Genomic DNA, 19752 nt, shown 5'->3' with positions numbered 1-19752 from the left:
GGTATAATTCATGAACTCCTTTAGTGTTTGTTTGCATGGGAAACCCTTTATCTGTCCATTTATTCTGAATGATAACCTTGTTAGATAGAGTATTTTTGGCTGCAGATTTTTCTTATTCAGCATTTTGAATATACCATGCCATTCCTTTCTGGCTTGGAAAGTTTCCACTGAAAAATCTGCTGATATTCTTACATGGGTTTTTTTTTCATATAACTGTCTTTTGTCTTGTGCTTTCACGATTTTTTCTTTATCACTATGTTTTGCCATTTTAATTACAACGTGTTTTGGCATGGATCTGCTTTTGTCGATTTTGTTGGGGGTTCTCTGTGCCTCCTGAATCTGGATATCTGTTTCCTGCCCTAGATTAGGGAAATTTTCAGCTATTATTTCTTCAGATAAATTCTGTGCTCCCTTTTCTCTTCTTCTTCTGGGTCTCCTATAATATGAAAGTTTTTACATTTGATGTGTAAATTCCCTAAGTCTAAATTCCCTAAGTCTATTCCCATTTTACATAATTCTTTTTTCTGTCTTTTGTTCAGCTTGATTACTTTCCATTACGCTGTCTTCTAGGTCATTAATTCATTCCTCTCTTTCTTCCAGACTGCCATTCATTCCATCAAGTGTGTATTTCATTTTGATTATGGAGCCCCTTATCGCCACTATGTTATTCCTTATCTCTGTGTTAACGGTCTCACTGATGTCCTCCGCTCTTTTCTCAAGTCCAGTGATCAAGCATGTTACTTATATCTGTTTTGGTTAGATCTCTTGCCATGGTCTTGTTTTATTCTTTCATCTGGGACAAATTCCTCAGTCTTCTCATTTTGTCTAAGTCTTTGTGCCTGGTTCTCTCTGTTAGGAAAGTCAGCTATGTCTCCTGTTCTTAAGGGTAATTGCTTTATGAAGAAGAGGTCCCATAGTGCCCTGCTATGTAGTGTCCTCTGTTCCCCAGGGCCTGGCACTTCTGGGAGCATCTCCAAAGTGTGCTGTGTGGGCTCTGCTGTTGTGTCCTGGCTGCTTTATCCTTCAGGCCGGTCATCTGCAGAGGCTCTCTTTGCCTGTAGTGGGCAGTGTTTGGTCCTTGGCCTAAACGTTCCATGTTTTGCACTAGGTGTGCTTGTGAAATGAGACTTATTGCCACCGCCACCAGAACCAAGGCACTGCAAAACTCCCTGGTTGGGAGACACAGTGTTGGCAGGGGTCTGGGCTGGTCCTCTGAGGAAAGTGGCCACTGTAATGGGCCTTGGAAGGGTGGTTCCACCAGAGCATGGGGGGAGGCGGTGGTTGGTATAAGCAAGTTAAGTAGTGAGTGCTGGCTCTGTGCCTTGTGTTTATAATGAGGGCCGGGGAGGGAAATGGCTCCTGACAGTTTCTTTGTTCCTGGAGGGGTCTCTCATGAATGCTGCCTCTTTGGGGCATGCTTTGAGAAGAGCAACTAACCTCCCCACTGTGCGCCCCATGCGATCTTCAGATCGCTGTTTCCATACTGTAGGTGTGTGGGCTGTTTGCCCTGCCTTCTCTCTAAAAGTAGCCCCAATGTCCTCCAAGTTCTCCCACAGTCAAGCAGGCTGACCTTTAAAACTCCAGGTTCTAAGGCCCTCTCACTTTCCAAGCCAATTGCTACAGGGATTCATTTACCCCATGGGCTCCCCTGTGTGCTAGTCCGTCTCTCGTGCTTCTTTCTCGAAGACTGCAGCTCCCTCCTCACTGTGGCAACCAGGATCCATTTCTTTCCCAAGTCAGTCCCTGTATTTCCTACCTTCTTCTACGTGGCCTCTGGTCTACCTTCAGTTGTGGAATTTGTTCTGACAGTCTTGAGATCAATTCCTGGGGTATCTGGGATGATTTGATACTTATCTAGTTGCATTGGTGGGACAAGATGAGCCTAGGGTCCCACCACTCCACCACCATCTTCCCCTCCACTATGCATTGATATTTTTGAGTTGCATGAGCCATTTATACAGTACATAAAATAAACACTTGTTTTTCATGTTATATATACTTTACCTAGTAAAGACAGCTGCCATTTGGCATCTTATCAAACAGAAATTTAGAATTTTTATGTGAACATTTTCAGTGTTTTATGACTTTTGGTTTTGGCACCTTGCTTAGAAAGGCCTTCCCCTCTCTGTTTTTTGGTTTTGTTTTTTTAATCCTTCTCAGTTTTTGAAGAAGTCTTCATGAATGAAGCAATGACTCAAAACTTCAGCCTGGCTTTGGAAGCATTTTGTATCTCTCTAAGATACTTTTGGTTCACTGGCATTTTGACAGCACAAGGTACTTACTAATAAATCGGCACACTTGGATGACTCAGCATTGGCACAGCAGAGGCTGTTTTGAGATTTATCAGAGGAAACTCTTGACCATGTCTGGGGTGTTGAAGTCCCAAGGAAGCCCTCTCTGTTACTTCCAAAATGAGACTTTGACACTGGATTCAAGTTTCACTATGCGAGAAATAGAAATGTTCATACCATGAAAGCAAAATATAGCCAGAACAACAAACATCACTTAATTTGATAAGATGATGAGGCAACAATCAGGGTCCCAAGGCTTCCAATGACCAGTTTCTCCAAATCCACGTTTTATAAATTCATATATGCCTCTGGGGGAGTTATTTCAGGAACTCCCTATCTCTATTATTGTTACAGTTTCTCCAACAGTTACAGGCAGAGAGTTTTGAATTAACATATCTTTTTCTTATGTTCACTATAACTGGAAAAGCTTCCTCGACTAAAAGTAAGAGGACCAGATCTTCAGAAAGGAAAGGGTAATTTGACTACCAGGTGATGCACTTTTATCTGTTATGGCACATAGGTTTGGCTAACATGATTTCCAAAGAAAACACAATGACAGGGTTCTGATACTGTGCAACTAGGGACCAGACAGCTACATTCTTACCAAATTCCTGCATTCAATACAGACTCCCCCATTCATTCCTGTTTGGAAAACAAGATTTTGCTTCTTGCTTATTAAGGAGAAAATATCAATGTTTGCCTATAAATAGCGATTCAAATCAGACTTCAAACTTGACAAATATAACCATGACAGTCTTAGCCGCAGGTTACAGTGTGTTTTCTCTTTGGGGGTTAATGTACACCTACCCCCTCATTTCTAGCACCTATAGTAAACAGGGAACAGATCCTGGCTTAGTAAGGCCCTAGAGAGAAAAAGTAGAAATAAAACATTATAGAGTACTATAGGTAATTTTGGGTGAGATTCTTCCTCCTTGTATGAGTGTAGGTATGATTTTTCAGAATCTGTTTTCTCTTAACCACATATTTTAAAAGGACTAGTCATATATTTTCATTGAAGTGTATATGATGCTTCTTAGTGAGATGAGAAAGGCAGTTTTCCATCTGGTTCTGGGATTTTTTTTTTTTAAAAAGATTGTATTTATTTATTTGACAGACAGATCACAAGTAGGCAGAGAGGCAGGCAGAGATTGAGGAAGCAGGCTCCCAGCTGAGAAGAGAGCCCAATGCGGGGCTCGATCCCAGGACCCTGGGATCATGACCTGAGCTGAAGGCAGAGGCTTTAACCCGCTGAGCCACCCAGGTACCCGAACACTGTAGCTTTTAGTCCTCATAGTACCCCCATGTGACAGATACTTCTGAAGTCACATCTTGTGTGTTTAGTGGAGTAACCCTTTCACTAAAGAAGTCTATTTACTATGTTAAGGTTATAAAGACTTAATATTAATGTGGAATGGAGGACATCCAATAGGCCGGCAGCAACACTTTCAATTTCTCCCTCTGTTGCTTCACTACCTCCAAAGACCTAATGACTATCTTAGAGGCAGAATGGTTTGAATGCATAGACATCTATCAATGGACTTCCATTTTCTTCTTCCTTTGATCTAAGCGAGTGGTTCTAAAACATTAATGTATGTAAGAAATGCTGTACAGAGTTGCATCAAACCATTTTTACTATAGTTTATATGTTAGGAGCAATTTAAGAGATGTTCAAGGTGATTTTGAATATAAATGATTTTTGCCTAATATGTTGGCTTTATGCCGAATCATCTGCAGGGAAATGACACAGGACCAAGAGATTCAGGCTAGGAAAGAAAAGAAGACTTGAGAGAAAAGAAGGAAGAGACTTCTAGGTAAGCTGAAAGAGAGCCTATCAGGATACTGGACAATCTGAGGTCGAGGGAGGTGGGAAGGAAGCTAGGCCAGGAGGAATGAATGCTAGATACTGTGGTGAAAGTGCTTTATCTATGCTATCTCAATTATTATAGAAACCCTTTGGATATGGAAACTAAAGTGATGGGTGTTCAAATGACTTGTGCCTGGTGTCACAAAGATGGCAGATGGTTGAGTCAACATCCAAACCCAGGTCTTTCTCACTCTAAAGTTCAAGGTCTTCCTACCATAGCTGGCTTCCTTATAGGTTAGGACTTCCTGAAGTCAGTCAGAAAGAACTTTCAGGAATGGAGATATGTTGGCTTGGGGTGACCTAAAGCTTGAGGCACGATTCCTGTAAGGCCGTGTAGGGAAAAATCTTCATTCCTCATGGAGAACAGACAGGCTCACCTGGTATGGATAGTTTAGGAAACTAAACAGAATTTTACAAAAATAGCTACACTCTTGCCTATTCATGATTTCTTTCCTTCTGAAAACATAGAAGAGGCATCAAGACAGTGGGCTCTCATGTACACAGCAAGTGTGTAACACGTGGTGGTGTCCTTCAGGTGCTCACTTCTCTGGTCCCCTGGGAATATAATTTTAGCGTCCCAGTAAAAGACATTGTAAACCCAGAAGCCAGACCTTAATTAGGCTGAAAACTGTAATCACTCTAGAAAAAATCCCCCAACTTTGAGGATCTGCTAGCAGCTTTAGAAGAAATAGCCATGGGCTACAATGACAACAGTGGAGATGTGTAGCTAACCCTGCCATGCTCATTGGCAGCAGGAGAAGGCAGAACACTAGAGAAATATAAGAACCACTAAAGAAGTCAGGGAGTACCCCAGACACTCATCAAAAAGAAGGGGCTCCATTGGCTTTGAAGGCTCATGAACACTACTAGCTAAGGGTGTAAAGTGAGTTTCACTGTAATAGAACAAAGGCTGTCCATGTAGTAAAACTGGATATTAGAATAGGTAAGAACTACTTTGCATTCACAACTAACACCATATACTGCTATAATTATACATAGCCAATGGCTTTACTCAAAGAAAATAAATGTGATATGAAATTTACATAAATATGTAAGTCCGTTTTCTAGGATCCATCAGCGAATTATCAAATAGGAAATAAATAAAGAGTTTATGATGAAGGAAAAAGGAATTAATGCATAGAAAATCTATAACTTCATAAAACTAAACACACACACACACACAAGTACCAGTAAAACATGGGCTCTCTCTGTATTATTTCTTATAATTCCAGTTGAATCTACAATTATATGAATAAATTTTTCTACTTAGAAAAGTCTACAGCCTCAATAGTAATTAAACGAATGCAAATCAAAACAAAATTAAGTTCTGGTTATATAACATGGATGCTAGAGCAAATGAAAAATGTTGGCAGGGCCTCCTGGCTGGCTCCTGATCTTGGGGTTGTGAGTTCAAGCCCCATGTTGGGTGTAGAGATTAATTAAAAGTAAAATATTTTGCAGGCACCTGGGTGGCTCAGATGGGTAAGCGTCTGTCTTCGGCTCAGGTCATGATCCCCAGCTCCTGGGATTGAGTCCCATGTTGGGCTCCCAGCTCAGCTGGGAGTCTGCTTCTCCCCCTGCTTGTGCACTCTCTGTCTCTGTATCTCTCTCAAATGAATTTTTAAAAATCTAAAATATATATATATATTTTTTTTTTAATTAATTAATTTATTTGACAGACAGAGATCACAAGTAGGCAGAGAGGCAGGCAGAGAGAGAAGGGGAAGCAGGCTCCCCACTGAGCAGAGAGCCCGATGTGGGGCTCAATCCCAGGACTGGAGATCATGACCTGAGCCGAAGGCAAAGGCTTAACTCACTGAGCCACCCAGGCGTCCCTAAAATATATTTTTTAAATGTCTCAAAAAAGATGGGAGACACGTTACCCTCTTACATTGTTAATAACATTACAAGTCAGTTCAATCAGTTCTGAAACAATCAGAGTTTAGCATTTTCTACAAGTTAGAATTTTATACAGGTCATTGTGTAGTTCTTTTTCCTTGGATTTTTTAATTTTGAAAATCCTGCATGCTTCTTTTAATATGGGTAAGAAAGGGAAGATAAAGGAGTAATGAGAACTCTCCAAACTTAACACACATTTTTCTGTAAATTTAAAACTGATCAAAATAAGCCTATTAATTAAAAAAGAAAGAGGGATGCCTGGGTGGCTCAGTTGTTTGAGTGTCTACCTTCAACTCAGGTCATGATCCCGGGGTCCTGAGATAGAGTCCTGCTCCGAGTGGAGCCTGCTTCTCTTCCTGGGCATGCCACTCCCTCTGCTTGTGCTCTCTCCCTCTCTGACAAATAAATAAATAAAATCTTTTAAAAAAGAAAAAAAAAGAAGGCGTGAATACACGAAAAGTTATTAAACTATATGCTTTATTATTTATTTATTTATTTATTTATTTTTTATTTGCCAGAGAGAGAGAGAGAGTACACACAAGCAGGCAGAGAGGCAGGCAGAGGTAGCAAGAGAAGCAGGCTCCCTGCTGAGCAAGGAACCCGATGCAGGACTCAATTCCAGGACCCTGGGATCATGACCTGAGCCAAAGGCAGCTGCTTAACCAACTGAGCCACCCAGTCGTCCCTAAACTATATGCTTTAAATTGGGGAATTGTTTGGTATATTAATTACATCCCAATAAAGCTGCTTTCTTTAAAAAGTAAAAGAAAATGAAATATGTATTTTGTAGTTCCTAAAGCAGCCACGAAATAAAATTAAAAAGATATAGTGAAAATTATAATAAGTAAATTAAAATGTAATACTAAAACAGGTTCAAATAACCCAGAAAAGGGAACAGAGAAGTGAAAAACAGAGAGGGAAAGCAGATGATTAATAATAAAATGATAGATGTAAATCCAGATCTACCAATAACTACACTTATTGTAAACGACCTACACATAAAATAAAAGAGACTATCAGAGTAGTTGAGCAGATTGCTAGCAGCTCTATTGTAAGTGTGGGAATTCTAGGCTTTGGGCTCCTCATCTGTGACACAAACCCATCATAGGTGTAGTGCGCACCTGGTCCCCCCATATCATTCCCATGGGACTTGGGGGCAAGCAAATGACGTGAACTTAAAGCTCATGCTACTTATGACCCACGAGCCTTGTGTTTTGCCAAAATGAATGAAACTATGTCAGGTGGATCTGTTAGCTTGTTCGAGGGGTGGCATTTCAGACGCTCCACAGTTTTTTACTGTGAGGTTTACAGCAGGAATGCAAGGCTGGTTCAATGCTCAGAAATCAATCCTTCTAATCTACCATATTAATCGCTTAAGGGAGAAAAACTACACAGTAATAGAAATTTATGCATTAAAAGCATTGGGTAAAGAAAGATCCCACTCACAATACACAATCCCAGCAAACTAGGAATAGAAGAGAACGTCCTCAACCTGCGAAGACGTATCTACAAAAACCTACAGTTAAATATCAGCTCGGCCTGTGTCCAAGGTAGACCAGAAGCGCCCTCGCTGAAGGAGGGCAGGATTGGGTGGATAGATTCCCAGCCTCCCGGCCCCTGGCCCCTGGCGGGAGGATTGAGCAGATCCGCACACTCTCAGAGGGCCCGGCACCACAGACTCCGCATTTGCCCACGGCGGGGACCGGCTCCCTGACCCCCTTGGCCGGCTCACGTCCCTCACAGTGATCCTACCCTCGCCTGGGGTCGGCTTCGGGGAGGAACCAATCCCCGCACCCCCTTTCCGTCCAGGGCTCAGCGAAGAGCGAGTCTCCTCCCTACTTGCAGCTCACTCTGCGTGTCCACCTCTCCGTCTCCCTCTCTCCAGCGCCTTTGAGCGCGTCTGGGTCTCGGTCCTCGTCGTTTGGAGACCCCCCGGCAGAGCGAGATGATCTGCCACCCGCGGTGCCAACAGCCGCGGCGGCCAGCCCTGCCCATGCGGCTCCCGCGGACGACGCTGTCTCCTCCGGCCCGCAGGGGGCGCTGTGGGGCGCGGATCAGGCTCGAGTCCCAGCGTGCACCGCGCGGGGGCTGGGCCTGCGGGGCTGGGCGGGGCAGGAGGCCGCGCGCGGAGGGAGGTGCTGCGGGGCCGCCTAGGGTCTCGGTGTCTGTCGGGTGGAGGACTCGGCGGAGTCACCAAGGGCCATGGCGGAGCCGGGTCCGGTAAGCGGGGTCGTGGAGGGTGCGGGCCGTGTCGAAATTCGTCCCGTTCGCGGGCTGGAGTGGGGTCCCGAGCCGGGGAGTGAGGTAGCGGGGGACTGTCCGTGCCGGAGTTGCTCTGCAGTGGAGCCGGAAGAGAGGGGCCGAGTGGAGAAATCCAGGGTCTTACCGGTCGTCCCCTCAGGTCACCCGTCTTTTCCCGCCGTGTGTCGGGGCTCTTTGCACGTCGGGGTTTCTCTCGGGCTCTTGTTCCGTGCTCTGCTGGTGGAAGTAGCCTCTGCGGCTGCGTCTTTATAAACGGATGAAAAAAGTTGCGGGAAGGAAGAGCGGGCATGAGAGGACCTGCAGACTGTGGCTCTAGGAGAGGCGAGAACATGTGAAACCAGTGGAGTTGTTAATGGAAAATGTGAACACTGGTTTTAGAGTTTAAAACGCATATCCTGAGCTTAATCCATGAAACTGTTAAGTTCAATTAAGTATAATCTGCCTACCTATGCAAGTTTTCCTTCTACCCTTCCTGAAATTTCTTATCTAATAATCTTACTAATGTAATGCATTTTCTTCCCTTCTGCTTCTCACCCCCTTCTGCAACCGGTGTAGGATACAGGGAACCTTTCTGGACTAGTATCTTTGCAACTTCTTATGAGTCTGTAATTATTTCAAAATAAAAAGTTTTTTTTAAAAGTCTTGCACAGCAGTAATTGCTTGTTGCTAAGTAAAGGATCCCCCTCTAGAGGGTACACCGTCCTCAAAGGTCTGCTAGTCATTCATTCACTCTGTGGGTCCCGTGGACTTCTGTGACCCTTCTATTACATCGTTCATGGCACCAACCAGAGAGAAGGAGACTTCAGCATAGATTCCTCTTGTCTGTTAGAGACGCGGACGTTGAAAGACAGTAGCTTGAACGTGAAAATGTACGCATGTACTGTTTGTGATTCCAGGTAACGATGACTTTTGATGATGTGGCCTTATACTTTTCGGAGCAAGAGTGGGAGATCCTGGAGAAGTGGCAGAAGGAAATGTATCAGCAAGTGATGAAGACCAATTATGAGACTCTTGATTCCCTGGGTAAGATGGCTTCAAAGGAGTCATTTTTGGGGAAGCTGCCTACTATCAATAGGCTTTCTGTTCTGTATTAGCTATTGCTGGTTGAATATGATTCTTTGCCTAATTTACACTTGGAATATGTCATTAACTTCTATTACGGCCTGGGAATATTTAACTTGTCCCTTTTTATCTCGTGGCATCTGCACTCCTCAGTCTTATTAATTCTGCAGTCTCTTTCACCCAAACCCTCCCTTGTTTCTCCCACAGTTAGAATTACTAAATAATATAATCATCTCTCTCTCTTTTTATGTGTACTCTTTTATTTTTTTTTAACTGATACTTTGATGCCTACTTATATTGCCTAGATATGATGAATTTTCTGTCCTCATAAGAACTGGGAAAATAGCTCTCTGGTAGAGGGAGAAAGAGCAGTGGGGTGGGACATCGAGGTATCCCAAGAGAAATACTGAGCCGGCAGATTTGAAGAGAAGTTTGTGGAGATTATACCTTGCTCTTTATCCAGCTTGCTCTAATTCATTCATGTATCATTAAAACCATTTCTACTGTTTTCACTTTAATAGGTGATCTCAGTATAACCCGTAGCATTCTCTCCCTCCTTTGGGGTTTATAACCTCTTCCATCTGAGACACAAAGGACAAAATGAGTCAATTGTGTGAAATCAGGGGGAAGAAAATTCTAAGCAGAGGAAGGACCAGTGCAGAAGTTCAAGGGTTGGAATATATGTGGTCAGTGTGTGGTGGGAGCCACAGGGAGGCTCCCGGAGCACATGTGTAGAAGGCTAGGAGAAGGGGACAGTGGTATATCAAATGAGGAAGGGGCCTCTAGGATTTTATTCTAGACAAAGGGAAGGTAAGATGATGAGAGGATTTACACAGGAGTAATATGTCAACATTTGTTTAAATGTTGAGTAATTAACTCAAGTTAATTACTTGAGTTGCTATGTGGAGAGTGAAAGGCAGTGCACAGCAATGAAAAGAAAGACACCGGGGCGCCTGGGTGGCTCAGTGGGTTGAAGCCTCTGCCTTCTGCTTGGGTCATGATCTCAGGGTCCTGGGATCAAGCCCTGCATCGGGCTCTCTGCTCGGCAGGGAGCCTGCTTCCCCCACTCTCTCTCTCTCTCTGCCTGCCTCTCTGCCTACTTGTGATCTCTGTCTGTCAAATAAATAAATAAAATCTTTAAAAAAAAAAAAAAAGAAAAGAAAAGAAAAGAAAAGAAAGACACCAGCCAAGAATCTCAGCGGGGCAAGTGAGGTGTCATGGGGCAGCTGAACCGGATAGTTAGTGATGAAGAGAGAAGTAGATGGGCTCTGGATATCTTCTGGAGGTAGCATTCCAGAGTTTGCTGGTGGGTTGGATGTGGAGCCGCAGGGTGACAGAAGAATCAGCTCCCAGATTTTTGGCTCGAGTATGTTGGAGGCAGTGGCTCTCTTCACTGACAGGACGAAGCTTGGGGAGAAAGCCTTAAGTTTGAGATGCTTATTAGATATTTATATGGAACTATATATAAGTGGGTATCCGAGACCAGAATTTCAAGTGAAGATCAGGACTGGATTCACAAATCTGGTGTTTTAAACCTGAGGCCTAGATGGGGTCATCTAGGGAGAACATGTAGATAGGACAGAATACCGGGACCCTTCAGCTTTTGGAGTTCAAGCTAAGCAGTCTGAGGCCAGTAGAGTACGAGAGACTAGAGCCGTGTGCTGATCCAGTGTTGAGTTTGGAGCTAACACAGCTAGTTGTCTGCGGGCTTGGAAAATCCAGTCTGATTTTCCCACATTTTAAAACCCAAAGGGCATTATTTACAAATGATTTTCTTTCTCTCTCTCTTTTTTAAAGATTATATTTATTTGAGAGAGCACAAGCACAGGGGAGGGGCAGAGGAAAAGGGAGAAGCAGATGGTCCGCTGAGTGGGGAGCCTGATGTGGGACTTAATCCTGGACCCTGGGATCATGAGTTGAAGGCAGTTGCTTAACTGACTGAGCCACCCAAGCGCCCTACAGATGATTTTCTTTACAGGACGTCCAGATACCAGCCCCAGAGATTAGGATTTAGCAGGTCCAGTGTCAGGCCCAGGAATCTACATTTTTAACGAGCACTTCAAGTGCTATTAATGCTGGTGGTACCCAGTGCACTTTAATAAACACTGACCCGAGGGCTGAGCAGTAGGTGACTCTACTACCTGTCCGTTGCATCTGCTAAAATCACTCCATTGCTTTATAACCACCCTTCTTCCCTTCATGCTTATGTCCTTAGACACGTTACTGCCTCCCCCATCATAATTGCTGTCATTGAACAGTTTTCCTGGTTCCTTCATTGTACTCAGTAGTTAGTTTTCTTGGATGTGGGGAGTCTAGTCAGAAGTGTTTAGTGAGGGGCACCTGGGTGGCTCAGTGGGTTAAAGCCTCTGCCTTCAGCTCAGGTCATGATCCCAGGGTCCTGGGATCGAGCCCCACATCGGGCTCTCTGCTCAGCAGGGAGCCTGCTTCCTCTTCTCTCTCTGCCTGCCTCTCTGCCTACTTGTGATCTCTGTCAGCTAAATAAATAAAATCTTAAAAAAAAAAAAAAAAAAAGAAGTGTTTAGTGATCAGTCTCCCTCCCTGACCCCCTGTGATTTTGCTTTTTATTGTTCTCATAATGATCATTTATTTGTTAATGCTTTCTGCTTTGATCTATTGGCCTTTTAAAAATCATCGCCCTTCACTTCTCTTTCCTTTAACTTTGTGAAATATTGCAGAGGACATCTAAGCTAAACAGTTTTGCTTAGGCTAAAATTTATTGTCATTCATGTAATTTCAAGGGTTTTGATCTTTTTAACCTAACTTTGATGATGTATCACAGGAATCAAACTTAACTGTGAAAATCACGTTTAGTAAAATACTCAGGTAGTCCCAGACTGAGTCTGCGTGGACTCTCCTTGCAGGTGGCATTTTCTCCAAGCCAAATTTGATCACCTGGATAGAACAAGGGAGAATGCTGTTTATCAGAGACCGGGGACCCTTGGAGAAAAACATGACACTCAGCCCTTCTACTGATGAGCAGTGGGACTTGCAGAAGTCTGGAAAGTTGCTGTGTTTTGGTAAGTATGATGGATTTAGGGTCATGACTCATTTCATTTTCCTGAATCTTCCTGGATAGGCAGCTGGACATAGTGACTAAGAAACATTGTTTTGGTGGAGAATATTAGTTTTTTTTTACTCAAGTGGGAAACAAACACAAGAATGTATTACTTTTTATAAAGAGGGACGTTGTGTATGTTTCATTTAAATAAAAGAAAAAAATTAAGACCCTGGAAAGCAGTACCCGTAAAAGAGCAAGTAAAGGACACACTTGCCGAGCCCTGAGGAACAACCACCTTCTCCATCACACCATTGTGTCCATTTGAATATAGAGAAATGGAAAACTGTCCGATTTGGTATAACGTATTACTTTTTATTATGCACAGTTTTAGAACTTGGTTTTTTTTTTAAGTTCCTTTTGAAGGATTCCTTTTTGAATTCCTTATAAGAAAAACATTGGAAACACTTTATAACACTTTAAATACTTAAGGAAATATGTCATTTTTTTAGACTATGCTAATGTTTTATTAAATGGAGACCTTCTAAGTCGTGGGTAGTCAAGGGATTTGAACCCAGGGAATGCATGATGCGGTCCATCAAAAGAATAAAAGAATTCCCAAGGACGTTATTTCATTGCCACCGTCTCTTATTTCATTCATCTAATGAGTATATAGTCCCTACCATGTTCATAGGACTGTCAGTTATTACTTAGGCTGGGGTGGGGCAGAGAGATCTACGTATCTGTATGTATATTCTCCTGTAGGAGTTTACTGTCTTCCTGACCTGTCATTAACTGGCAGTTAAGGGGGCGCCTGGGTGGCTCAGTGGGTTAAAGCTTCTGCCTTCGGCTCAGGTCATGGTCTCAGGGTCCTGGGATTGAGCCCCGCATCGGGCTCTCTGCTCTGCAAGCGGGGAGCCTGCTTCTCCATCTAAAAAAAAAAGTGGCAGTTAAGTTAGTCGATTCTGTTGAACTGTTGGACTAGTCCTCTATGAAATAGGACTGTATACAAGTTAATAAAATAAGTGGCAGTGGTAGTAGAGTTATAGGGATTTAGGGGAGAATGAGTGGAGTAGAAGTAGCAGTTTCCCAAGAGGACTTCTAAGGAATTAGGATTTAAAAAACAAAGAATGTATAGATTTGGTCAGACAGAGAAGATCAGCAGGGGTCATACAGGAGCTGAGACTCAGAGGTGGGAACAAGCCGATTGTATTTAGAAAATGTATAGCCGAATGTTATTCTTGGGAGGGTATGGGAAATGGAGAAGGGGAAACATAAAGTAATGTTAGATTATCTGAGGCTAGGAAAGCCGAGGCAGAAGTTTGACTTCATCCCATAGAAAGGTAGGACCTAGAAAGGTTTCTGAGTACCAAAGAATGAACAACTTTAGTGGCTGTCCCTAAAAACTAATGTTCCCTTCGTGCCAAGTGGCACTCACCCAATAATCAGAACTGCTCCTCTGCCTGGAATAAGTAGTAAAGTGGTAAGAAATAGAGGAGTCAAGGAGGTAGAGAAGAATGATCTAGACGTCAGCTGTGGAGCGCTTAGTAAATGACGTCACCCAGTTGGAAGCATGACCTATGTTGTCGTTAAGATGACCACAGAGCATAATCAGAGTCCTTTCCTGGGGGCAGGCCCACCCTTCCCGACAGGTGAATCTTCCTCCTGTGTTAAGAGACTTAAAAAAGGAGAGCCCCGGGACTCAGTTCAACAGGTGGGAGAAAAAGCAATTCTGAAATACAGAGGCTGCAGTTCTCTCCAGTTTTTGTGGATGAAAATAAGGTGCCATCTCCCTGTTTCTGGTCATCATGGCTTTTCCTTTGGGAACAGCACTGACTGTGCTCATATTAATACCTTTCTGATAACTCGGAATTATCTCCATAGTGTTCTTTGCGAATTTAATCACTTGCCATTTGACATTCCTAAGAAAGATGCTTTCTGTGAGCATTTCTTCCAGAAAACTTTTCCTGAAATCTGTGGTAGAAGGGGCAAGAATATGACCCAAAGCCTTATTTCACAAATTTCAGGAATAGAACGGTCATATTCTCAGACTCTCCTCTTTATTTTCTTTCAACTTTTGCTTACCCTCTGAGGGTCATCCATAAGTTCACAAGATAGAGTTCCCAGTTCCCTGCAGTTTTTTTTTCCGCTCATGAAGCCATTTCTTAACACATAGTGGAAGGATTTGCATATCACAGTTAACCTTAAATATAATTTACTTGTGGAGGCAGATGCACAGTCATCGATCAATGAGATTCCTTTTTCCGTGCTGTTAGAGATGTGAAGACAATTCTTGAGGCCACCATAACCCAGGGACATTACTGGTAAGGGTGGGTCTTCTTTTTTTCTCTCCAGGTGACCAAGGAACTCTCGGGGCCAAAGAGGAGGAAGGCCATTTAAATGGTCTAAAGCAGGGCTCATGTGCTACCTTAGCAGGGCAGGAAAGAAAGATCTTACCAGATCACAGAGCTGCCTTACAGCATCCAAGTCTCCAAGAAATAGGGATTGTACATAGAAACCTTGACCTTGGAGCATCTGGTCAGGATAAGAACAATCCATGGCATAAGCTGACAGGTACTCCAGACCACCTGGAAATTCCACCAGGACCAAGATTTTATTCCTGCTCTGTCTGTGGGAAGGTCTTTCAGCTGAAGAGGGACTTGGTAAAGCACAAAAGAAGCCACTCTAAGAGCCAGCCCTGTAAATACTCCAAGTACAAAAACAAATCCAGAGGGAACCCCGAGCTCGGGTGGAACCGGATAATCCCACGGAAGAAGCCACGTTTCCAGTGTGGCAAGTGCGAGAAGAGCTACTGTCTCCGATGCAGCCCGGTCGCTCACCGCCGGGTCGTTCACTCGGGGCGGCGGCGCTATCCGTGCCCCGAATGTGACAAGAACTTCCAGGGTGAAGCCACTTTGAAGAAGCATCTGCGTTTGCACAGAAGGGAGAAGCCGTTCTCCTGTGAGCAGTGTGGCAAGGGTTTCCTCCAGCGACGCGAGCTCAGTGAGCACCGCGGGGTGCACGCTGGGGAGAAGCCTTTCCGGTGTCCCGAGTGCCACAGGACCTTCCGCCTGCAGAGGGGTCTGAAGGCCCATCTTCGCCAACACAACGAGAAGAAGCCCTTCCGTTGTCCGGAATGTGGCAGAAGCTTCTCCCGGAAGGCTGCCGTGAAGGCCCACCAGAGGACGCACAGCGGAGAGAAGCCGTTTGCTTGCGACGAGTGCGGTAGGAAGTTCACACACAAGACGAAACTCACTGAGCATATCAGAGTCCATACCGGAGAGAAGCCCTTCCAGTGTCCCGAGTGTAAGAGAAGTTTCCGCCTGAAGAGAAGCCTAAAGGCCCATCTGTCTCAGCACAGCGGCAAGAAGCCCTTCCAGTGTCCCGAGTGTGACCGGAGCTTCTCTTGGAAGAACGCCATGAAGGCGCACCAGCGTTTACATAGTGAGGAGAAGCCGTTCTCCTGTGGCGAGTGTGGCAAGAGGTTCACCCGGCCCTCTAAGCTCACTCGCCACGGCAGAGTCCACAGCAGGCAGAAGGAGTTCTCCTGTGGGGAGTGCAAAAAGACCTTTCCTCGGCAGTCGAGGCTCACGGAGCACCTCAAGGTCCACACCAGAGAAAAGCCCTTCTCCTGTGCTGAGTGCCCCCGGAGCTTTAGCCGACACGCGCACCTCGCCGAGCACATGAGACTTCACAGCGGGGGGGACCCTTTCCAGTGTCCCGAGTGTGACAAGAGCTTCTTCTGGAAGGCCTCCATGAGATTCCACCAGCGGATACACAGGGGCGAGAAGCCCTTTGCCTGCGGTGAGTGCGGTAAGACCTACCCGCAGCAGTCTCAGCTCACCGAACACAAGAGAATCCACAGTGGAGAGAAACCCTTCCAGTGTCCTGAGTGCCACAAAAGTTTCCGTCTCAAAGGAAATCTGAAAAGCCACCTGCTCCAGCACAGTGACAAAAAGCCATTCTCCTGCGTTAAGTGTGGCAAAAGTTTCACTCAGCAGTACAGGCTCACGGAACACATTCGAGTCCACAGTGGGGAGAAGCCCTTCCAGTGCCCCGAGTGTGACAAGAGCTACTGCATAAGGGGAAGCTTGAAGGTCCATTTGCACACGCATAGTGGAGAGAAGCCCTTCAGGTGCTCGGAATGTGGCAAGGGCTTCCTCCAGAAGCGGAGTTTGAAGACCCATCTGCACCATCACAGAGGGGAGAGGCCTTTTTCCTGTGATGAGTGTGGAAGGAGCTTTACGTACATGGGGGCACTGAACACCCACGTTGCGGTACATGCCAAGGAGAAGCCCTTCAGTGTCTAGGTCAAGCGGCGCGGAGAGGAAGCAGCGACAGCTTTCGGGGGGATCTAGCAGCTCTTGGATCCGTGGCGTAAGCTGGATGAGGAATTCACAGACTGTTGGCCTCGGATACACCGGCCAGCTGCGCGGCAGGCAGAGCGTGCTGGCTGCTTGACAGAGACGCCCCATAGTCCAGGCATCTCCGCGCTGTAATCCCCACGGGCAAGGCCTGCCAGTCATGGGAGGAGCATTTTCTTTCCGCTTCCTGTTCCCAGGCCTCCTTACTTAAATTTGTGTTGAGATTTTTCAGTGTTCTCATAGTGAATTTTCATTTTCTCCCGCGTGGTGAGAGAGCATCTGTGTCTCGGGAGGATTTCTCTCTGTTGCCAAAAATAAATGTCATCTCCCATCTCCTTTGTTAACGGTGGCGCATGCAAGTGTCATTTCCCCTCTGGGTTAATTTAAGTCACCTAAAAGTCCACGATTGCAAGTAACGAAGTCTTGTATCTAACCCCTCTGCGTATTCAACAGTGTATGTCAATTCGCCAAGAAACAGACTTGCCTTAATATCGGGGTCTCTTAGGTAAATACCAAAGGGAAAAATACTGCCAGTCCAGGACATCACTCCATTTTTTTGTTCTGTGGCTTAATCTGTCATCATAAGGTGATTTTCCAGCCTGTTCTAGCAAACCTTTGTCTGTCTTTTGGACTGTCTTTTAATATCATTCCTACAAAAATGTATAGATTTGCCTCCTTAGGGAATCCTTGGGGCCTATGTAAATTTTCCATTTTCGTAGTACGTGGTGGTCACGGATTACCTGAATTGGCCGGAACCAAGGGCACCCTACAAATCAGTGTTTATACAATAAGGAGAGATGCCACCTCCGGTTGGTCCATCCCTGTAGGTGCAAGCATCTCGTGAATCAGTGGTGCCTTTGTGCAAAGAAAAAGACACTTTCCCTAACCCGTGCCAGGGTGCGTGTGGGCTGGACATCAACCTTGGCTGGCCTCTTCACCAGCGTACCTCAGGACAACTCTGTGCCTGCCTGAGAGACATGTTGAAAATACAGGCCCTGGGGACCGTCCCCAGATATACCGAGTGACAGTCTTTTCAAGTGAAGTTGTTTGAAAAGTTTCGGAACGTGATGTAGTGAGTGGCGAAACTGGAAGAGGGAAAGCTCTGTTTGAAAGCATTCTAGTCATCCCGTGAAGTTAAGGTTAGGCCTTTTCCTTCAAGCCTTTTCTCTCCTCTGTTTTGTAATAAAGCTGCTTATGATGATAGTTTCTTACATTAGGGATGTATTAGTTCAGGCTATAACAAAATGCTCCAGACTGGGGGCTTAAACCACAGAGACTTACTTTCTTACAGTTCTGAAGGCTAGAAGTCTGAGATCAAGGTGCCAGCAGGGTTCTGATGAGAACTGGCTTCCCGGGTCCTCATATGGCTTTTTCTTTGGGTGTGGGCTAATCTCAGGTGTTCCTTCCTCTTATTAGGAGGACACCAATCCTATTGGGTTAGGGCCCCAACCCTGTGACCTCTTAGCCTTAACTAATTGATATTGGAGAATCTAATGATGTGCACTAGAGCTGAACAAAGTGAATGAGGAGGCACAGAGATTAGGAGTACTGTGCTTTCTTAAATGGGAAAAAATACCAAGAATGGTGAAGAAGCACCCCCACCCAAAAAAAAACCCCAAACTAACAGCTAGCTCTGTGTGTCTGCCCATCTCTCTTCTGAGCCACAGCTTGGGTAGTGATGTCATGTGTTCTCTCTTAGGTGCTGATGACTTTCAGGTCTACAGATCCATATCCATAGTTGAACTTCCTCCTGAGTATTTCTGACTTCCATAGGCATCTCACACACAAAATGCCCAGGATAGGACTCCTCGTCCGTATCAGCCCTCACTCTGCACATCCTCGTATACTCTTGTATTTCCCACCTCTAAAGTCACACTAACTAGTCCCCAGATCTGATAATGATCTAGGTTTTCCTACACCCAACCTGTCTTCTAAATTTCCTCCCAAATGCCCTTCTTTATCTCTACCATCACCCCTAACTGAAGCCAACTTTTAAAAATTGTTTAGTGTTGGGCGCCTGGGTGGCTCAGTGGGTTAAAGCCTCTGTCTTCGGCTCAGGTCATGATCCCAGGGTCCTGGGATCGAGCCCTCCATCAGGCTCTCTGCTTGGCAGGGAGCCTGCTTCCTCCTTCTCTCTCTGCCTCTCTCTCTCTGCCTACTTGTGATCTCTGTCTGTCAAGTAAATAAATAAAATCTTTAAAAAAAAGTTGTTTAGTGTTTATATTAACAGTTTTTTCGGGCAGTGCATTCATCCCCCTTGTAACAGATTGGTTTTCCTAAAATGCAACTCAAATGTTACTCTCCAAATAATATTTTTAGAAGTTTGAGATTTTATTATAAATGCAAACTCTAACATGACATTAGGAAAAAACCTCCAAGCTGACCCAGACCTGCCTTTTCAGCTTAAGCTTGTTACCTCTTCACCATATGAACTTCACTCTTAACCAAACAACTGCTCTCTTTCCCAAGTGCATCCTGTCCTCATAACTGCTCCCACATCTCCCTAACTCCTTGTTCCAGCATTCGGTCTCAACACCAGGAACATTTGGGGTATGTGCACAGTGTCAGCACATCCTCTAAACTCCTTTCTCTAATAGCACTCTTCGCATCCACCTGTAACCTGCCTGCTTCCCTCATACACTGAACTCCCGCCAGGGCTGGAATTTGATCTCGCTTTTGCATTTTCTCCAGCCAGATGAAGCCGTTCTGTGGCTTAATACTTGGATCTATACTATACCCACTAACACAGGGCGGAGTGGGGGTGAAAGAGCACCAAACCACATAGGACTCGATTATGGACTTGAGGGTTCTAGGGAATCAGGTAGACACAACTACAAAGCAGCTAGCAGGAATGGTTGGATGTGCGCATGTTCTCACATATACAACAGAAACTCTACCAACCCCCTTCTGAATGATCCTGTAGACTAATTTCAGAACCCGTAAAGAGATCTAAGTTTAAGTGGCCCAACAAGACAAAATCAGAAGATGAATTCA

The 19752-nt window shown here is 44.8% G+C and overlaps 1 protein-coding gene across 1 annotated transcript; it reads left to right on the top strand.

Annotated features, from left to right (window-relative positions):
• The first annotated feature begins 8144 nt into the window (after nt 1-8144).
• ZNF425 (zinc finger protein 425) lies at nt 8145-18956 on the top strand. The gene is made up of 4 exons (XM_080818967.1): nt 8145-8274; nt 9213-9339; nt 12261-12416; nt 14750-18956. Exons 1-4 carry the CDS (start codon nt 8257-8259, stop codon nt 16702-16704), a joined length of 2256 nt encoding a protein of 751 aa, XP_080675093.1. The 5' UTR covers nt 8145-8256; the 3' UTR covers nt 16705-18956.
• The last annotated feature ends 796 nt before the right edge of the window (nt 18957-19752 follow it).

The sequence above is a fragment of the Martes martes genome, assembly GCF_963455335.1.
Source record: "Martes martes genome assembly, chromosome: 11".
Classification (NCBI taxonomy): domain Eukaryota; kingdom Metazoa; phylum Chordata; class Mammalia; order Carnivora; family Mustelidae; genus Martes; species Martes martes.
This window is presented reverse-complemented; position numbering and strand designations above follow the sequence as displayed.

Coding starts and splice junctions, on each gene's coding strand:
- ZNF425 (XM_080818967.1), top strand. Junction 9,340..12,260: donor TGAGACTCTTGATTCCCTGG/GTAAGATGGCTT, acceptor CTCTCCTTGCAG/GTGGCATTTTCTCCAAGCCA. Junction 12,417..14,749: donor TGGAAAGTTGCTGTGTTTTG/GTAAGTATGATG, acceptor TTTTCTCTCCAG/GTGACCAAGGAACTCTCGGG.